Here is a 17,692-nt window from a genome sequence, read left to right on the forward strand (position 1 = left end):
TGTATAATGTATTATCAATTAGCGTCGCACACCTGTAGGTAATGGATAGGTGCGTTGGAGAGAAGACCAATAAAGTCAAATTTCGGAAAAAACAAAAAGAATCCCGCACACCATCTACTTGCAAAACCGTATATAAATTTTATTGCCTGATGAAGATCATGCGATCGAAGCGTTGCTAATAACATTTTTTTTTTTTTTACGATTTTGCAAGTAGATAGCTTGCGGGATTCTTTTTGTTTCACCATGTATAATGTAAAAACATGACATTATTACAATGTATCTTCCTGTAATTATATATATCTATGTATGAAAGTAAAGTAAACCTAGATTTATGCCACAAGCTACTCACTTCTCTTAAAGGCTGCTTTGATTGAAGAAAGGGGTCCTTGACTAAAAACATGAATGGAACAAAAAACAGATATTGACATTAAAAAAAGCAAGATTTATCGCCATGGTCTGTGGGTTATTCTTTACGTTTTAGGGTTGTTTAAAGTCAATAACTCTGATCAGATGCACTAAATTAAATCAAGACACAAAAGATAGTAAAGGCATTTATAATGTAACAAAAGATTTCTATTTCAAATAAATTCTGTCCTTTTCTGTAACTTTCTTTTACCATAGAATCCTGACAAAACTTTATCTCTGTTTCCAAAATAAATATTAAGCAGCACATTTTTTTAAACACTGATGATAATAAGACATGTTTTTTGAACACCAAATCAGCATATTACAATGATTTCTGAAGGAAATTAAAGGGATAGTTCCCAAAAATGAAACTTCTGTCATCATTTACTCACTCTCAAGTTGTTCCTATCCTGTTCTTCCTTCTGTTAAACACATAATAAGATATTTTGGTAACCAGATAGTTGACAGTAGCCATTGACTTCCTTTTTCCCCTACTACGGAATTGGCTACCATCAACTGCACTGATGGTTTAACTTAAAAATGTAAGTTACCTGGTTTAAAAAGTAAGTAACCTTAAAATTTTGAGTTCACTGAAATTAAAAATTTGAGTTAATACAATTAAGGCGATTGGTTTTGAAGGAGTGGATTCTGGAATCCACTGCTGCTTCAATATACAGTACAGTCCAAATGTTTGGAACCACTAAGATTTTTAATGTTTTCAAAAGAAGTTTCGTCTGCTCACCAAGGCTACATTTATTTAATTAAAAATACAGTAAAAAACAGTAATATTGTGAAATATTATTACAATTTAAAATAACTGTGTACTATTTAAATATATTTGACAAAGTAATTTATTCCTGTGATGCAAAGCTGAATTTTCAGCATCGTTACTCCAGTCTTCAGTGTCACATGATCCTTCAGAAATCATTCTAATATGCTGATTTGCTGCTCAATAAACATTTATGATTATTTTCAATGTTGAAAACAGTTGTGTACTTTTTTTTTTCAGGATTCCTTGATGAATAGAAAGTTCAAAAGAACAGCATTTATCTGAAATACAAAGCTTCTGTAGCATTATACACTACCGTTCAAAAGTTTGGGGTCAGTACGAATTTTTATTTTTATATTTTTTTAAAGAAATTAAAGAAATGAATACTTTTATTCAGCAAGGATGCATTAAATCAATCAAAAGTGGCAGTAAAGACATTTATAATGTTACAAAAGATTAGATTTCAGATAAACACTGTTCTTTTGAACTTTCTATTCATCAGATAATCCTGAAAAAAAATATTGTACACAAATATTTTGTACAAATATACACATTAAATGTTTCTTGAGCAGCAGATCAGCATATTAGAATGATTTCTGAAGGATCATGTGACACTGAAGACTGGAGTAACGATGCTGAAAATTCAGCTTTGCCATCACAGGAATAAATTCGTGAAATATATTCAAATAGAAAACAGTTATTTTAAATTGTAATAATATTTCACAATATTACTGTTTTTACTGTATTTTTAATTAAATAAATGTAGCCTTGGTGAGCAGACGAAACTTCTTTTAAAAACATTAAAAATCTTAGTGGTTCCAAACTTTTGGACTGTACTGTATATCTTTTAAGTTATTCATCATCTTTCTGTTAAATAATTTGAATGACTTCTTCAATGTATGTTAAAGCATTTCTTTTCCTTTTCAACCACTAGAAAATAAGTTTGAATATTGTCTGTACCTCTCATTGAGAGAAAAGAACATGTTATCAGTATGTTTTGGGAAAGTTTCCTGCTCAGAGCAGAGCTCAGATCAACTTTAGCCTTGAAGAAGCTGTGAAACGTGTATCTTTGTATGTGCGCTAAGTGTTCTGTGCAGATCCTTTGTACTGGTGGACAACTGGCACTGTGCTGTGAGTGAATGATGACAGAATTTTCATTTTTGGGTGAACTATGCCTTTAATGGCTGCTGAAAATTCAGCTTTGCTATCACAGGAATAACATACATTAAAAGAGAAAACAGATATTTTAAATTGTAATAATATTTCATGATATTACAACATTTTTTGATCAAACAAAAGCAACATTTGTGAGCATAAGAGACATTTTTCAAAAACATTACAAAATTTTATCGACCCTAAACCTTTGAACGGTAGCAGGTTCAACACATACATTAATGTTGGCCTACGACTAACTAGCATTTTTATTACCAATATCGTCAACAGATAATGGTGACAGTTATTTCTCATAACTTTTATTGCATTATTACTTCATAAAACTTGTTTTAATTACTCTACATCTCAATTTAATGTCCTTTTTCACAACTTGTTGCCCATTTCCCCTGTGTATCTCCTTTAACCAGGTCAAGTGAAATGGATCTAACAATAATACTTTACCAGACAAACTACAGTCTTGCAAAACAAAGCAAACAAAAAATAGTTGAACATTCACACTGCTTTAGCATTAAATGCAAATGAAGAGACATCAAAGATACAAAGTCATGCAATCCATACCTTACATTAGTGGATACATGAAGTGTTAAAGGAATCCATTACAGCAAATTACACCATCCCTTCCAAAAACTACAGTGTTCATCATTCAGAAAAGCTCTTTGATCATTCATGCTCAAGACTCGCATTCACTTCCTGACTATGTGGACTTTTAAAGCTGCTGCTTTCTGCATAGCTGAAGTGATGTGTCATAAGCGCAGAGTGAGTGTGAGAGAGAGAGTCAGGCCAGTCCAGCATGCCAGCAGGCTCTCAGAGGCAGCTTTAGCTCTGTTTCAAATGAGAACCAGCTGACATGTTAGATTCACACCCTTTTTGTCTCCCAGGCATCATTAGCTCAGCAAGAAACAAACACGACTATCCATTAGTTCTTATTTGTGTCGTAGGCCTTTCGTTGTTGAACAGTAATTAAAAAATACAACAAATAAAAAGGTGGTTTGTTTATTATGACACTGTTAAAAATGCATTAATTTGATGCCTTGCAGTTAAGTGAAGTGATACTGTTATGTATTGACAGCATGCTAGAGCTCTCTTAATTTATTGTCCATATGGATTTCATCAGAAACTTTTTTTTCATTAAAGGGGCAGTTCTCACAGAAGATGGAAATGATCATCATTTACTAATCCTCATGTCATTCCAAACCTGCATGGCTTTCTTTCTTCTGTTGAACATAAAAGACAATACTTTTTTTAAATGTCTCTGTGTTTGTTCTCTGTGTTTATAACCGAAACTGTTTGGTTACCAACATTCTTTCAAATATCTTCTTTATTGTTATGCAGAAGAAAGAAAGTCATTCAAGTTTGGAATGACATGAGGGAGAGTAAATGATCACAGAATTTTCATTTTTAGGTGAACTATCCCTTTAAGAACAGAATTTCCCCCATTTTGTGAAGGTGACATTGAAAAAAAAATGTCTTGGAAACTTGTTTTATTTTTTTTTTAAATGCCTTTTATGTATAGATTGTATTGTTTTATTCTTGTCCCAGATGCAGACAATCTTAAAATATATAAGTCCATCATAAAAGTATCAATTATTGCATATTACCAACTATAAACAAATAGTGAAATTGCTATTATGCCAACATTATCAAGACAAAGTATGAGTCAGCCATTTTATTCCAATGTTAAAAATGTAATTTCCAGCAGTGAATGCTATACAACATAATAAATAATTTGAGATTTGGTGGAAATGAACTTGTGGTGAAAACGTTAATGGTGCTTCAGATGCCTGTTTACTTCTAAACATCATTAGAAGACAAGTTAAATGAAGTAAAGTTTATTATCTAAGATTCCACAGAGTGTATGGTCCCCATAGTTGAAGAAACACCCATAATATTCTTGTGTCTAAAAGTGAGCAAATTCCATGTTCCAACATCTCAGAAAGGTGGAAGCAGTTATAGCAGCAAAGGACGGACCGCCTCACTATTAACGTCAATTACTTAGAAATTAAATGTTCAACAAGCACATGGTAATGTGGTGTTCAAGTCTCATAATTTAGGCCTGTTAAGGCATGCTGTGGGAGATGAAAATTTAATTTGCAAACTTAAATGACTGGTTAATATTTCTAACAAATCACAGTTTATGAATATTGAGAGTAAAATGAAACTAGACAGTATTTCAGAGTTGTTGAAACAGCTTACTTTCTGACAGTAGCAAATTCACAAATCTTTCTCCCTCTTTCAGTGCAACTCAAAGAGCACATAATTCAAAGAGACTATTAGATCCTCAAGCATTAGACAATCATCAAAACAACTCAATTCTAACTGTGGATAACGGAAGAATATTTTTTACGTATTTATTTACATATTATGTAAAGATCTCAAATGTTGTGTACACCCCTTTGAAAAATATCTAGTGTTTCCACAGAGAGATCTTACCTTATATGTATGTGCTCTTGTTTATTTCTTTCGGAGCGGTCTGCAAAACATAAAACACAAAGCATGAGCTAAATTTATTTGTAGCACACATTTTATTTAACTCTACATTTGCTACATTCACTGACTAGGCCGCAGGCGCAGCTGGCAGTGTGACGTAGCCTGTGTTGCTGGTTAAACTGTGTGGTATGTTCCTGATAAACCCGTTTTAAAGAGCAAAGCATAAGGAGAGAACTGGAGGCTACAACAATGCAGTTTATCATGAAACCACGCTCAGTATTCACAACACTCAGGTCCAGTCGAGGAGCAGGTTCTTGGTTTTAGAGGTAAAGCAGGTTCATTTGGTGCCTCCCTTTTCATTTTTGAACACATTTTGAGCATATATTAACTTTTAACACCTTATTAAAGCTTATGAAACAACAAATAGAACAAGACCAGCATATTTCACTACGCTACACAAAATGATTCTTGTATCTTCAGACAACATCAAGCATTCAAAGAGAATGTTTAACTTTCCTCAGGTAATGAGAGTAAACTCATAAAACATAATGACTGCTTTGGCAAAGGGGTCTTTGTGTGTCTTTGTTGCAGTTGTCTACTGACCTATCACTGTCCCCAGACACACCTGCTGGGTCCAGTTTCTGCTCTCACTGTGTCTGTGTGTGTGCTAAAGTATGAGAAACTGCCTACCTCATTCATAATAGCATTTGTGAAGTAATCTGATTTGAGTTTGTTAAATGACATAATTTCAGTCCCTGTATAAAAATTAAAATACATAGCTGCAATCCGATACATTACTTATCAAAGCTATAATTGGAAATATACAGTCCTACCTGCATATGTTGCAGAGTTGTGACTCAGACAGAGTCCCTTCCTCACCTTCTGATTCAAATGTGTGTGTGAGAAAGCACAACTCTTAGTAAAAGTGACGTCTCTTTTTTTCATTAGGTATGTTGACACAGCCAGTGCGCCATGCAGGAATGCGGCCAATCAGGAAGTATTTCTCTCTTGACATTAACACAGTCAAATATTTCTCCCTGGCTATCCTTGAGTGGTTCATTGGTTTAACAAACTACATCATGATATCAGAACAAACCATCAGCTTTGTTACTGCTCCAGTGTTTGTGCTGATCTAGGACCAGCTTTCACTTTTAAATGAGTCCTGAAACCACTAAAGGTACAGAACTGGTCTTAAATCAGTGTAAAGAGACAGAAGTTCCAAATGGAATTTCTGGCATTAACAAAAATTGGGCTTGACATGTTAAACATGTTGCTGACTGGTGATTACTAAGCAAAGATAAATGACAGATTGCATTCAAATGTGGTTGTGTGTTTTTGACTGGTACTAAAAATAGTCTTAACCGGTTCTTTAAAAGAAATGCTATTAAACAAGAATAGCAACTGAAATTGTCACATCTATCTATCTATCTATCATCTGTCGTTTCTATGGTTTCTGACTGGATTACATTCACCTGTTATGCATTTAGTCACCTTGTTATCTCTTTGTATAGAGCGTATGCACGTGACGTCACCGTTGACCGTTATGACTGCGGCCACGCCCACTGAGTGGCAAAAGACTGAGCGGCAGCATTGGGTTTCAGTGTGAATGCCGTGAAAAACGCACAAAACACATCCAAAACGGGAAAGAGCTTTGTGATTGACTGTACAAATAGCTTTGACACAAAACCCGAGTTATATATTTTAAAAAACTGCTACAGCTACAAAAAAGAAGCAAATTGATCATTGCATTTCACAGAAACAGCTGGACTCCAGCAGAGAAACATGAATTTGCAGTTATCATTTTGTGTCAAATTGTTGGATTTTGAGGTAAAATCATACTGTATATATTGTATTGTTATATATTATTATGTTGACAACTCATCAATTACATATTTACCATCTTATATTCTGCATAATTGGGTGTTTTTAAATAAACACTGACAAAAACTATACAAGTTTTAGGGCTAGACAATATGATGATATATATAACATTGATATAAGTGATTACTCGTGTTTAAACCTACCTATATTGTAGTTATATAAAATATTCACAGGCAGATTTGCTTTATGTATTTCCCCAGCGTCGAAATCAGGCACACATAAATGTCAGGAAACACGACTCCTGACTGCATGTCAATATCCATGGATTAGTTTTATTTGACAAGTTGTAAGGAACACATTCAATTCCAACCTTTAGAGTAATCTTTTGTTTTACTCGCATTTTCCCATATTAAATCCAGTCATGCAGCAGGTTTTTTTTTTACCACTCAGTCCAGCTGAGGGAGCGGGTTCCGGGGGGAAAGTGACGTCGATGCATACCCTCTATTTAAACCCTCAGGGGCCGTTTACGCGACACTGTTTTCGATTTATTTATTTTGTTATGCGTTTTGGCCGTTCATTTACACGACAACGGCGATGTGGTGGTCTGAAAACGCAAACTTTTGAAAGTGGGTTTCAAAGTGGAAGTTTTTGAAAACGGTCTCCTTGTAAACAACAAAAACGTGAATCTGTGAGAATGATGACGTCATGCACATGCGCAGTACATGTTCAGTCTACAGTGTTTCATCGCCATCTATCCAGCAAACACAATAACGTTGTAAAAACGTTTTGTGTTTGCTGGGTAATGGCCGGCCAGCAGAATTCAGCGTTTTTAGTCGTTTTAACGTATTCGTATGAATGGAGATCGTTTGGACAAAGGTGTCATCTGTACACGGAAAACTTAAAGTGCATATTGCAGGTTTAACATTTTTTTTAGATGAATATATAACCTTGTACAAAAATACCATATAAAAATGTACTGCAGGGTTTAAAAATGTTTTGCGAGACATAAGGGCATTAATTTAGTAGATAAAGTGACGGTCTCTGTAAAAACCGCTTTTTTTTCAGTGTCGCGTCATTTTACGTCACTACAGGGAGATGTTCGCAGAGCTCTGTGTTGATTCAGTGCACAATATATTGGTATTTAGCAACAGCGGCCGTGAATCAGTGTGTTTTCGGTAGTTTTTGTATTCTATTTATCATCGTAATGGTAAATTATTGTGTTTGTGGAGGTTGCACAAACTTCAGCCTGTCAGGACATCGAGTACAGAGGTTTACTAACAAGAAAACCTACGCTGCTATCTTCTGTGCCGGGGTTTGTTTTGTGCAGGTGAAGAGACGGGACTTCACTTCTGCATCTGCGTCGAAAAACGCCTTCATTTTAGACTGGAGGATTATCATCCTGGCGATATGATGGAGTTCAACATTGTAATACTTCTGTAAATGATTATATTAAATTAATAAACTTACACACGCTATGCTTCTTCACCGTTTTTACTTGAATCAATTTCACTGATGAATACAAATTATGTACACATGTATACAGTCTCACACTCACACAAAACAGTTTTGGATGATGTGCTGGTAATGTAAATACTCCAATTTCATGCATGCCATGTATGTAAACTTATATATACATTCAAGTTCACACAACTACATAATCACGGCGTCATACATCCTCACACAATCAGTGAATGGGCATGGAATAAACTCATAACACATAATTAATGAATAAAGGATAACATTAAACACATACAGTAACACTATATGATCGGCCGCCGGCGGGAGACATGATCACGGATCCGTCAGAGCAGCTCGATGAAGACGGTGCACATTTTAAGTTTTGTGTTTGATTACATTTGCTAAAATCAGTCGTGATGAGAAACGGCTATATCACGTAACGTTAGTGTGGACGGATATTAACGCGTGTGACATACGCTTGATCAAAGTTTATTCGTTTCTGTTATTAGTAATCAGGCCTACTCCTAGATGACCAATAGCTTTGCTATTGCCTGATTCATGATAATAATCTGTAACTTACAATATTGTGATCTGAGCACATGTCGTTTACCGGTCTCTGTCCTGTTCTCCGCTGCTTCTCATACAACAGCTCAATTTGTTTCTTTTGACCGTTATTCTGTCTAATTCCGGCCTGTCCCTGCTCTCTTGACCACATAGCAGGCTAATTGTATGGCTGTGATTAGTTATACGAGTATAAATAAGCATTTACAATTTCCTCAGCATCCGAACTGTCATTGCGATTCATTGTTTATATTGATCGCGTTCCCTTCAGTGACGTCACGTCCGATTTGGCATTTTTCAGATGCGGAAATAAAATTCTCTCACAAAAAACGACTCCAGAAGCCTATGTAGCGTATTTATGCGTGTTTTTTCAAGAAAATCTATTTCATACATTATTTTCCTACACATTGAATCACTAAAGCTCTAACCTGCAATATGCCCTTTAAAGGAAAAACTTCTCTGTTTCATCGTTGTCGTGTAAACGTACCCTTTAGTTTCCTCTGTTCATTGATCCGTGTCTAAGATAGATAGACAGATAGATAGATAGATAGATAGATAGATGATGTTATTTATTATTGTTATTGTACTCAAAATATTTCATTTTGTTAGTATTTAAAATTGTAAAATTAAATAAATATATATTATTGCAATAATTTTATAGCACTTGAGAATAAAAATGAGAATTTATGATAATAATAATTCACAGAACAGAGAAACCAGCTGTTTTGTCGACAATAGATTTACAAATGATTCTTATTACATGTGTTTTCATGCATGTTATAAGCAACCAGAGAGAGAGTTTACGTGGACTGTGAGCCGTTCACTGAAAACACCAGGTCAGCTGCTCATGTGTAAAAGAGCACACTCTGAAACTGGCAATAAACAATTAACACTTACACTGGCAATTAACACTGTTTCATATTTTTACTTGCATTTGGTGCATAACGAGTGTTAATTTTGGACCCTTGCTGAGATGTTATGCTGTTCCACATATAGCCACTAGATTACGTCACTACCTCACACAGAGCTGTCAAAAGCTACAGTATCCGTGTTTGAAATGCCTTTTCAATGTATCTGAAAATGCAACAATTATGTTCCTCAGATTTATGCAATTCATGTGGGTCATACTCCTACAAAATCTGTATATTAGATTGCAGCAATAGCAAACAACAATGATCCAGCGATCCAATCAATTCCTGATGGACGAAAGCAATGTTTCTACTGAAAATACCCAGAACTATTTATCCAAGGAACTATTTATCCCAGCACTGCACATTTTGTATGTCTCCCTCTTTCTGACACACCCATTTCAGGTCTTGCTGTCTCTACCAAAAAGCACATGAGTTGAATCAGGTGTGATATATGAGGGAGATGTACAAAATGTGCAGGGCTGGGGGTCCTCCAGGACAGGTTTGGGAACCACTGGTCTAAAGTACAGTGCAGACCGATCGGCGTATCAAAGTACCGCGAGAGCGATTCAAAAGCAAATTTGTCATATGCTCTCCAAATGCTCTTGCGATACTTTGCTGTCATACGCCGATCGGTCATGCTACTTGAACAAGCCTCAGATTAGGCAAATTACAACGGTGATGTAGGACTGCGAACAACTTTCCAGTTCCAGCTGGATTTCATCCTCTGCATAAAGTTTAATAAAGCCTGAAGTCCATTTTTGATTACCAAAAACCAGGACACTCGGCCCGGCAATGAGATCCTCAAATGATACTCGAAATTTACTCAAAGATGCCTTATAATTTCAATACATTTAAAGTAGGCCTATGCCTCTTCTGTATGGATAGAAAATTGTTATATTACAAAATACTAAATATAATCAAAAACACAAATTCAGATAGGCTTCTCAGAACTTACTCAACATGTTTTATTATGACAAGTTTCAAAAATAACAAATTAAATATTGATATAAATAAATGTCTCTTCTGTATTAGAAAAATAATAAATAACTTAAAAAAAATACCTCTGCTATATCCAAATTTAACAGAACATAGCTCTCACAAACTTACAAAAACGAACTAACAAAAAATATCTAATCTTGTTTTCTTTCATCCTCGTTTTCCTCTTCATCCTGTTTTTCTTCCTCATCCTCCCCGTTTGTCCATCTATATTTTGCTGTAGAGCTGATCTTTCCCAGCAGTTGTTTGTTATTTAACTTAGCATGAAAGTTAAAAAGAAATTTATATAGGCCTGTCAGCTGTTACATCGCAAGGTACAAAGGAAGAGCACAACGAACTGAACTCATAATAGACGATAGCTGAAGGTTGCTCTGCTGTTACACAAAGTATCTGTTATTCAGGTACAGATGACTGCACAAATCGTGAATGCTAATGAAAACATATAAACTGTTACCTTGAAGTAAACAACTGTAGTTTAGGCACAAGTCAGCCGTGACGCTGAGAATATAGTTACCTTTATGGAATAATCCACTAATGTCTTGAGATACAATCTGAACTAATATACTCAGTTGCACGTGCATTATTAATATATGAATATTAACTCATTATTATTCATGTATGCTCCGCCTTCGGAAAAAACGAAAATCTCGTAACACCGGTAAATTTAATGACCCAATGAAAAAAAATGAAAACCAGGACATTTTCATCACTTTATAAAAAACAACCAGGACGGCCAGGACAGGACGTGAAAACAGGACATTTGGTCACCCTATTGTTGATTCGAATAGCAAACAACTCTTACTGCACGCACCGCAACAGACTTTTAAAAATGGTGGTTGAAATAAAATGCTGCATAAACCCAACCAAACAGCATGTTCAGAGCCCAACATATTAAAACACCTGCCTCAAATCCCTTGTTTGTAGTACTGTCATTAATTCCGTAACATAGCTACATCACCATGTAACATATTTGCATCATGTCCGTCTGCTGGTTAAGACGAAGAGTTTATCACTTTGTTGAGGAAAAGTTATTTCCTCCCACTGGGGGAGGAAACCACAACCACAACCTTTTGCTCTGTTCTCACTATTTTTAAAGAATTCCCACTGTGAAATGCCTTGCACAAGTTGCGCTTGTGAATATTTTTCGGGTCAGTTAGCTTGTAATTATCTGACTCGGGTTTGAACTGATATGGCAAAACTAATGACTAAAACTGCTGGGTTAAATATGGACAGGGATTGGGTTATTTTCACCCAGCCATTTTTTTTAACCAATTTTGGATTTATTTTTTTACAATATAATAATATAGTAAAAGGCATGTTTTTGCTCACCCCCAAATAGGGGCAAATTTGTGGGGTATTTTAAGCTGAAACTTGAACAGACCAGAGACTTATATTACATCATGTGAAAGAGGGCATAATAGGTGCCTTTTAACCCAACCTGCTGGGTTTGTCCATATTTTACCCAGCTTGGGTTGTTTTTAACCCAGCATTTTTTAGAGTGTAGTTAGAGTAGTAGGAAGCTTCGGGACTCACTGGTTATGGTACGGCATTACATTTTTGGACATATGCTCTAAGCGGTAGACAAATCACAAAAGACTGAAGGAAGATCATTAATCAGAGCAGACTACAATTTCAGAAGGTGCGTTTTAAAGAAACCGAAACTAACAGCGTTCAGACAGAGGGTGAAAACAGGTGCTGCAACAATGTAAACTTTCATGAACATTAAATCATGTGTACCCGTTCTAGTAGACCCTCTAAACAAAATTATGAACTTATACATTAAGAATAGGGGCTCTTTAATTTACATACACAAAAATATCATATCTGACATTGAACGGAGATTGATACAAATCAAGTATGGGAACCGACTTTTGGTGTTTTATATACATACACACTGACATGGTAATGAAATAAGACACCCTTTCAATGTAATATGATCACAAGGGGGAATTGGAAATGCATGTTAATACCAGGTGTAAGTGGCAATCTGTCTCTGCATACTATGTTAAGACTGTGTCTTAAGAACTTATTTGACCAACTAGTAATTAGTCAAGTGGTAATCATTCTTAGTTTTTAGATTCAAATCTACATTTTTATGTAACTGGCTTTAAAATGTTACGATGTCTTAAAGATGACTAACCTGTAACCGTAAAGTGTTTTATATAACTGGCCTTAAACAGGGCCTTTGAGAGAAATAAAAAGCGAGGAGAACTAGAGTTTGGGAAAAAAGAAAGGTCTTACTCTGAAATGTATGACAACTTTGAAACATCAAAGAGACTTTCATTCTCGGCTGAAACACGTGATACATGAATTTTGAGGATACCAATCTGTGTTTAGACAAGTTGGAAGGCATTATGAACAGACTACAGGATACATTTGTGCTGACAGAGTGTCTCTGTGTTTAAAGCCTGTCTGTGCAGGCCAACACTTTCACACATTGTACTGAGAGACAAAACCTTTTTCAAGTCGACCAGAAATCAGATTGTGCAAAACAGCACAGGTTAGAAGCTAAATCCACTTAGACAGCTCTTTCCAAATCATTGAGAAAACAGACCTTGTATTCACCACAGACCTTATTTCAAGCATTTAACCAAAAATCCATTCAAAAAACCCATTGACTTCAGGATGACGGAACCAGAAGTGCTAAACTCATTTCCGGGTTTTGGCCAACAAAAATATGTCATCCCTGCACCACTTTTATAGCTTCTTGTGATGCCGTCCGCTGAAGAGGTGCTATTCTTTGCCGAAGATCTTTTATATCAAGCTTGTTCAGACGGTACAAAATCAACGGTCTGAAGAAGAAAAATACGGAGGAATTGACATTTGGTGCCCCTTTATAAGACAGAGAGCCAACCGCCATTCACGCGTCCCGCAGTACTACAAACCATGCCCTTACAAATTACACCCCTACTACAAGTTACGCCCCCTACAATGAAACAGCCATTCAGGATGTCATTAGAGACCCTCCCTTTGGAATTGCCAACAAAGCCACTTGAAGGCAAGCCTTCAACCTTAGCCGAAAAAGACATCATTTACTCACCATTTACTCACCCTCATGCTGTTCCAAACCTGCATGACTTAGATTCTACAAAAAAGAAGACGATTTGAAAAATGTCTTAATGATTTTTGTTTTGGTCAATACAATGAAAGTCGATGGGTTCCAATGTTGTGTGGACCTCAATTGCTCAAAGTAGCTTATTAAAGTAATTACATTCAGGTTTGTAACAATATGAGGGCGGGTGAGTAAAAATGATGACAGAATTTTCATTTTTGGATGAACTATCCCTTTAATGCAGAACGTAACACACTGTACACAGTCAAATATTTTTGCATAGAAAGATACTGTATATTTAAAAATACATTTATATTACTTGTAAGCTCAATTTCTTTTTTGTACTACATAAATATTAAATGAAGGAATGTATTATACTGACATATAAATGTCTGAGAGAAGCCAGCAAGCCAACGCACAGATGTCAGTCCTCTAAATGTGAAATGCCACTGACACAGAGGCCAATGAGGTCACTGATGACTAAACATGTCAAAGTAAGAGTCACACTGGCCCTGCACTCTATCTCACAGAACATTTCCAAAAGACAAAACTAGCAATGCATGCTCTAATCAGACACTTTGTCAGTGCAACACTGGAAAAGTTGTAAAAAGATAAACGCATGCTTTCATACCCACTATTAAACAGAGCACTTTTACCCATATTTAACCAAGTAAGTTGGTTTAATGATTATCTATGTTCTACAACAAAATGCACTGGCATACAAAACATTAAAACAATATGCAAACCTGCAGTCAAATTAAACACTGGTACAACTTCCCTATTAGAAAAACAGGTTGCAATCAAAAACCATCAAAAACATCAAACTGCAAGGCATAAGATGATTGGCAAGGTGACTGACTTTGAATAAAAAAGACGTTAATTATTGTGTTCATGTTTGTATGTGTTAAAGAAAGTCGGAAAAAACTCCTGTATGATAGTTTACATCTCTGAAAAACACACAGTTGTGGTGTTTTTTTCCCCCTGAATTAATCACTGTTCAAAAAATTGGTTGAATTGGTTGAGTAAATAATCAGTGCTTTACTCTAAGACGGTTACTTATCACCATTAGGCCTACTGGAGTAATAACGTAATCTGTAGAAAGAGTCAATGAAAAATCACCACCACTAACACATAGTTTCACTTCAAGCGGTGCATATCAGAACAACACTCGACCAATCAAATTCAAGGGCCAGAACTAATATTGTGTAACGCTGAACTATTGTATGATTTAAGAATTTTAATGAACATGGGACTTTCCTGGCAGGTGCTGCCCAATGAAGACAGTAGATAATGCTATGATAACATAGTCTGCCAGAACATGTTGAAACTGGAGCATTTCTTCATGACTTCAGCAGACATTTTTTAAAGTTGGCATGAAACGGAAGTTGCAATCGTCTTTTCTTTCGTATTGTGATTTATATCCAGGTGAAACGGCTTCTTAAAACAAGAAAAAATGTAGGGCGGGACTTGATTTTGTCCATCAGGAAATTATTGGATCGTTGGATGGTTGTCGTCTGCTATTGCTATGATGTCATGTTAGTGACAGGTTGTCCCGCCCTCGCGCCAGTGAACACATCATCAGAGAAGAAAACAAATGTTGCAAGAGGGAGGGAAAGTTATTTTGATTCAAGATTATGAGGGGATACGAGTTAAAAATAAATAAAAATAATGATGTGCATGGATAAATCATTCATAATAAATAGTACAATATTCCATAAAAAAATAAGAATTGTCAATTTTGATTTTATAGTAACTAGATGAGATTAGGGGTATAGGCAGGAAGTAAGGCTTCGGACACTCATTACAAGGACACTGACACCAATTTCATATTTTTCTCTGTCTGAAACAATGCTTTAAGGTTCAAAAGGTTAAGGTTAACCTATCTTTTTCACATGACCAACATAAAAAAAATCCTGTCAAAGACTGAAGAACATATGTGAGAGTTTACGCTGAGTATGCCGACTGTCCAGACACACATATGACGCTGCACAGGTGGTATTCTTTCACACAGGCTGCAGCAAGCACAACTGCTGCCTCATGTTTCCTCAGTTGTGTCACCTGTTGTGTGTCAACATAGGGGAAAGCTATAACCTGCTGTTTTACCTCCCACTCACAGCTGACTCACCAATACACCCAGACTAATGCTGAGGAGAGCAGGAGGAACTTTACACATCAGCTTTTTCCTTTTTGATAATGTTCAATGTTCAACAAATTGCATATGCTAAATAATAATAAATAAAATTAAATTAATTAAAATATGAAAAAGAAAAATGACATTTTTTTCATAATTCATCAAGTTTTTAAATTCTTCAGTAGTGTATACCAGAGGTAGGCCTATTATTCCTTCCATTTTCTCAGAGAATGTGTTTTCTTTGCCTATCACTATATGGGTCAGCATGCAGGAGCCATTTAAAAAAACAAACAAAAAACACACACACACACACACACACACACACACACACACACACATATATATATATATATATATATATATATATATATATATATATATATATATACACAAATGAGAGAGTGTTAACAAAAATCATAAAAGTTTTTAACTTTAGGGAAGTGAATGATAATGCTGTGTCCATTTTGATAGAATAAAGAGAAAATTCATGTAATGGTACATTTGCGTGAAGAATATTCTATTGATAATCTCTGCTTAATAAAGTAGGCTAGACAATTTTCAAAAAAATGGCAGGTGAATTTGACATTTTATGATTGCAGAATCAGTGAACCACGTTCATTTCAGAAAGTCAGTGGTTCATTGTCTAATTTGTCTTGTGTTGTGAAATCTTAAATCTGTCACAGAGCATATAGAATAATTGTAACAGTAATAATTGTCCTACCTGTTGAATCTCTTCTCCTCGTGATAGAAACATTTGGAAATTCTTCATCTCCACCAACATTCCGAGCTTCAGCCATTAGTATTAACGGTATGTCCGTGTTTAAAATCCAGACCTTTAACCTGCGTAGGCTATATTAAACAAAGCTGAGAAGATGTCTGAATTATCTGAACAAACTCTAACGGTATGTTTTGTTTGAATAAAAAGTCAGGTGTATAGCTTGAGTTATCGCAGATGTGTATCTCTTAAACGGGAACTGATGAACTAAACACTGCGCTTGGCGCGAGCATCATTACAAACAGACGAGTGTGTTGTGAACGCGCGTCTGTACTTGCTGTTCAGCAGAGGGCGGAAAAGACTAAACAGAAAAAGGTTATTAAAAATCGACATGACTGTCTCACATATTATGTTCTTTCCAATGATTTTTTATGATGTTCATGTGATAGTCAACTGTTCTGCAAGTAAACTAAAAAATAAGTTTGAAAATACATAAAAAGGACAAAGGGACAAAAACACCATTTTGAATAGTTTATTTGATCAAACTCAACATAAAGTAGGCCAGGGGGTTTGTGAGTTGATCAAAATCTAATATTCATAAAAATGCAGAAAATTCTAATAAATATCCTAATCCAAAAATAAAACACAAGATTAAATAAGTAAACACAAATATTTTATTTGTTTAGTCTACCTGTATAGCTCATGTGACTCCATGCCATGACATGAACTGCATTACAGCAATTTCTAAATGATTAGACATTTATATCAATATAAATGAAAGAAAAAGAAAACTGTAATACCAGTGTTGCCCACCAGAGGCCAGGATAAGAAAACAAAGGTCTGGTCTACCCACAACTGGTAACTCTCCATCTTCACCATCTTCTACAGCAGAAAGTACATAGTAGTAATAATCAGTCTCATTTAAAATAATAGCTATATAGTAAATATTTTCAAAGATGCACTTAAAGATACATATTTTAAAGACACATTAAATGAAAAAGATACAATTGTATCACTGAATCATCTACAGGAGACGTTCTTTGATCCCATGATTAGCCTAGCGCATGAGGCTATATTTTTTATTTATTTATTTTTTTTACTTGACTTTTTTGTTGTTGTTGAACTGTTATTGCTATTATTAATAGTATTTTTAATATTACTTTCAAACTTCTTTCACTGATGGGAGCAGTAAGTGATGCTCTTCCGCCCTCTTGTGTTTGGATCCAAATTTTCAGCCGGAATATTTTTTACGATTAGCTTGAAAAGTAATATG

At 35.3% G+C, this 17,692-nt stretch overlaps 1 protein-coding gene across 3 annotated transcripts in view; it reads right to left on the reverse strand.

The window, feature by feature from the left end:
• Positions 1-16,694, reverse strand: part of sh3d19 (SH3 domain containing 19) — a 32,172-nt gene extending 15,478 nt beyond the window's left edge. For 2 of the 3 annotated variants that reach the window (XM_067403617.1, XM_067403616.1), the window contains exons 1-3: positions 5,608-5,733; positions 4,778-4,817; positions 350-390 (exon numbers count right to left, since the gene is read on the reverse strand). In XM_067403617.1, coding sequence (XP_067259718.1) covers positions 350-390; positions 4,778-4,817; positions 5,608-5,719 — 193 coding nt within the window. In that variant the 5' untranslated portion in view covers positions 5,720-5,733. Of the gene's footprint in view, positions 1-349; positions 391-4,777; positions 4,818-5,607; positions 5,734-16,425 lie in introns of those variants that run through there. The other variant, XM_067403618.1, reaches the window with a different exon arrangement.
• Positions 16,695-17,692: the final 998 nt, after the last annotated feature.

This window comes from Chanodichthys erythropterus, chromosome 12, assembly GCF_024489055.1.
Source record: "Chanodichthys erythropterus isolate Z2021 chromosome 12, ASM2448905v1, whole genome shotgun sequence".
NCBI classification, from domain to species: domain Eukaryota; kingdom Metazoa; phylum Chordata; class Actinopteri; order Cypriniformes; family Xenocyprididae; genus Chanodichthys; species Chanodichthys erythropterus.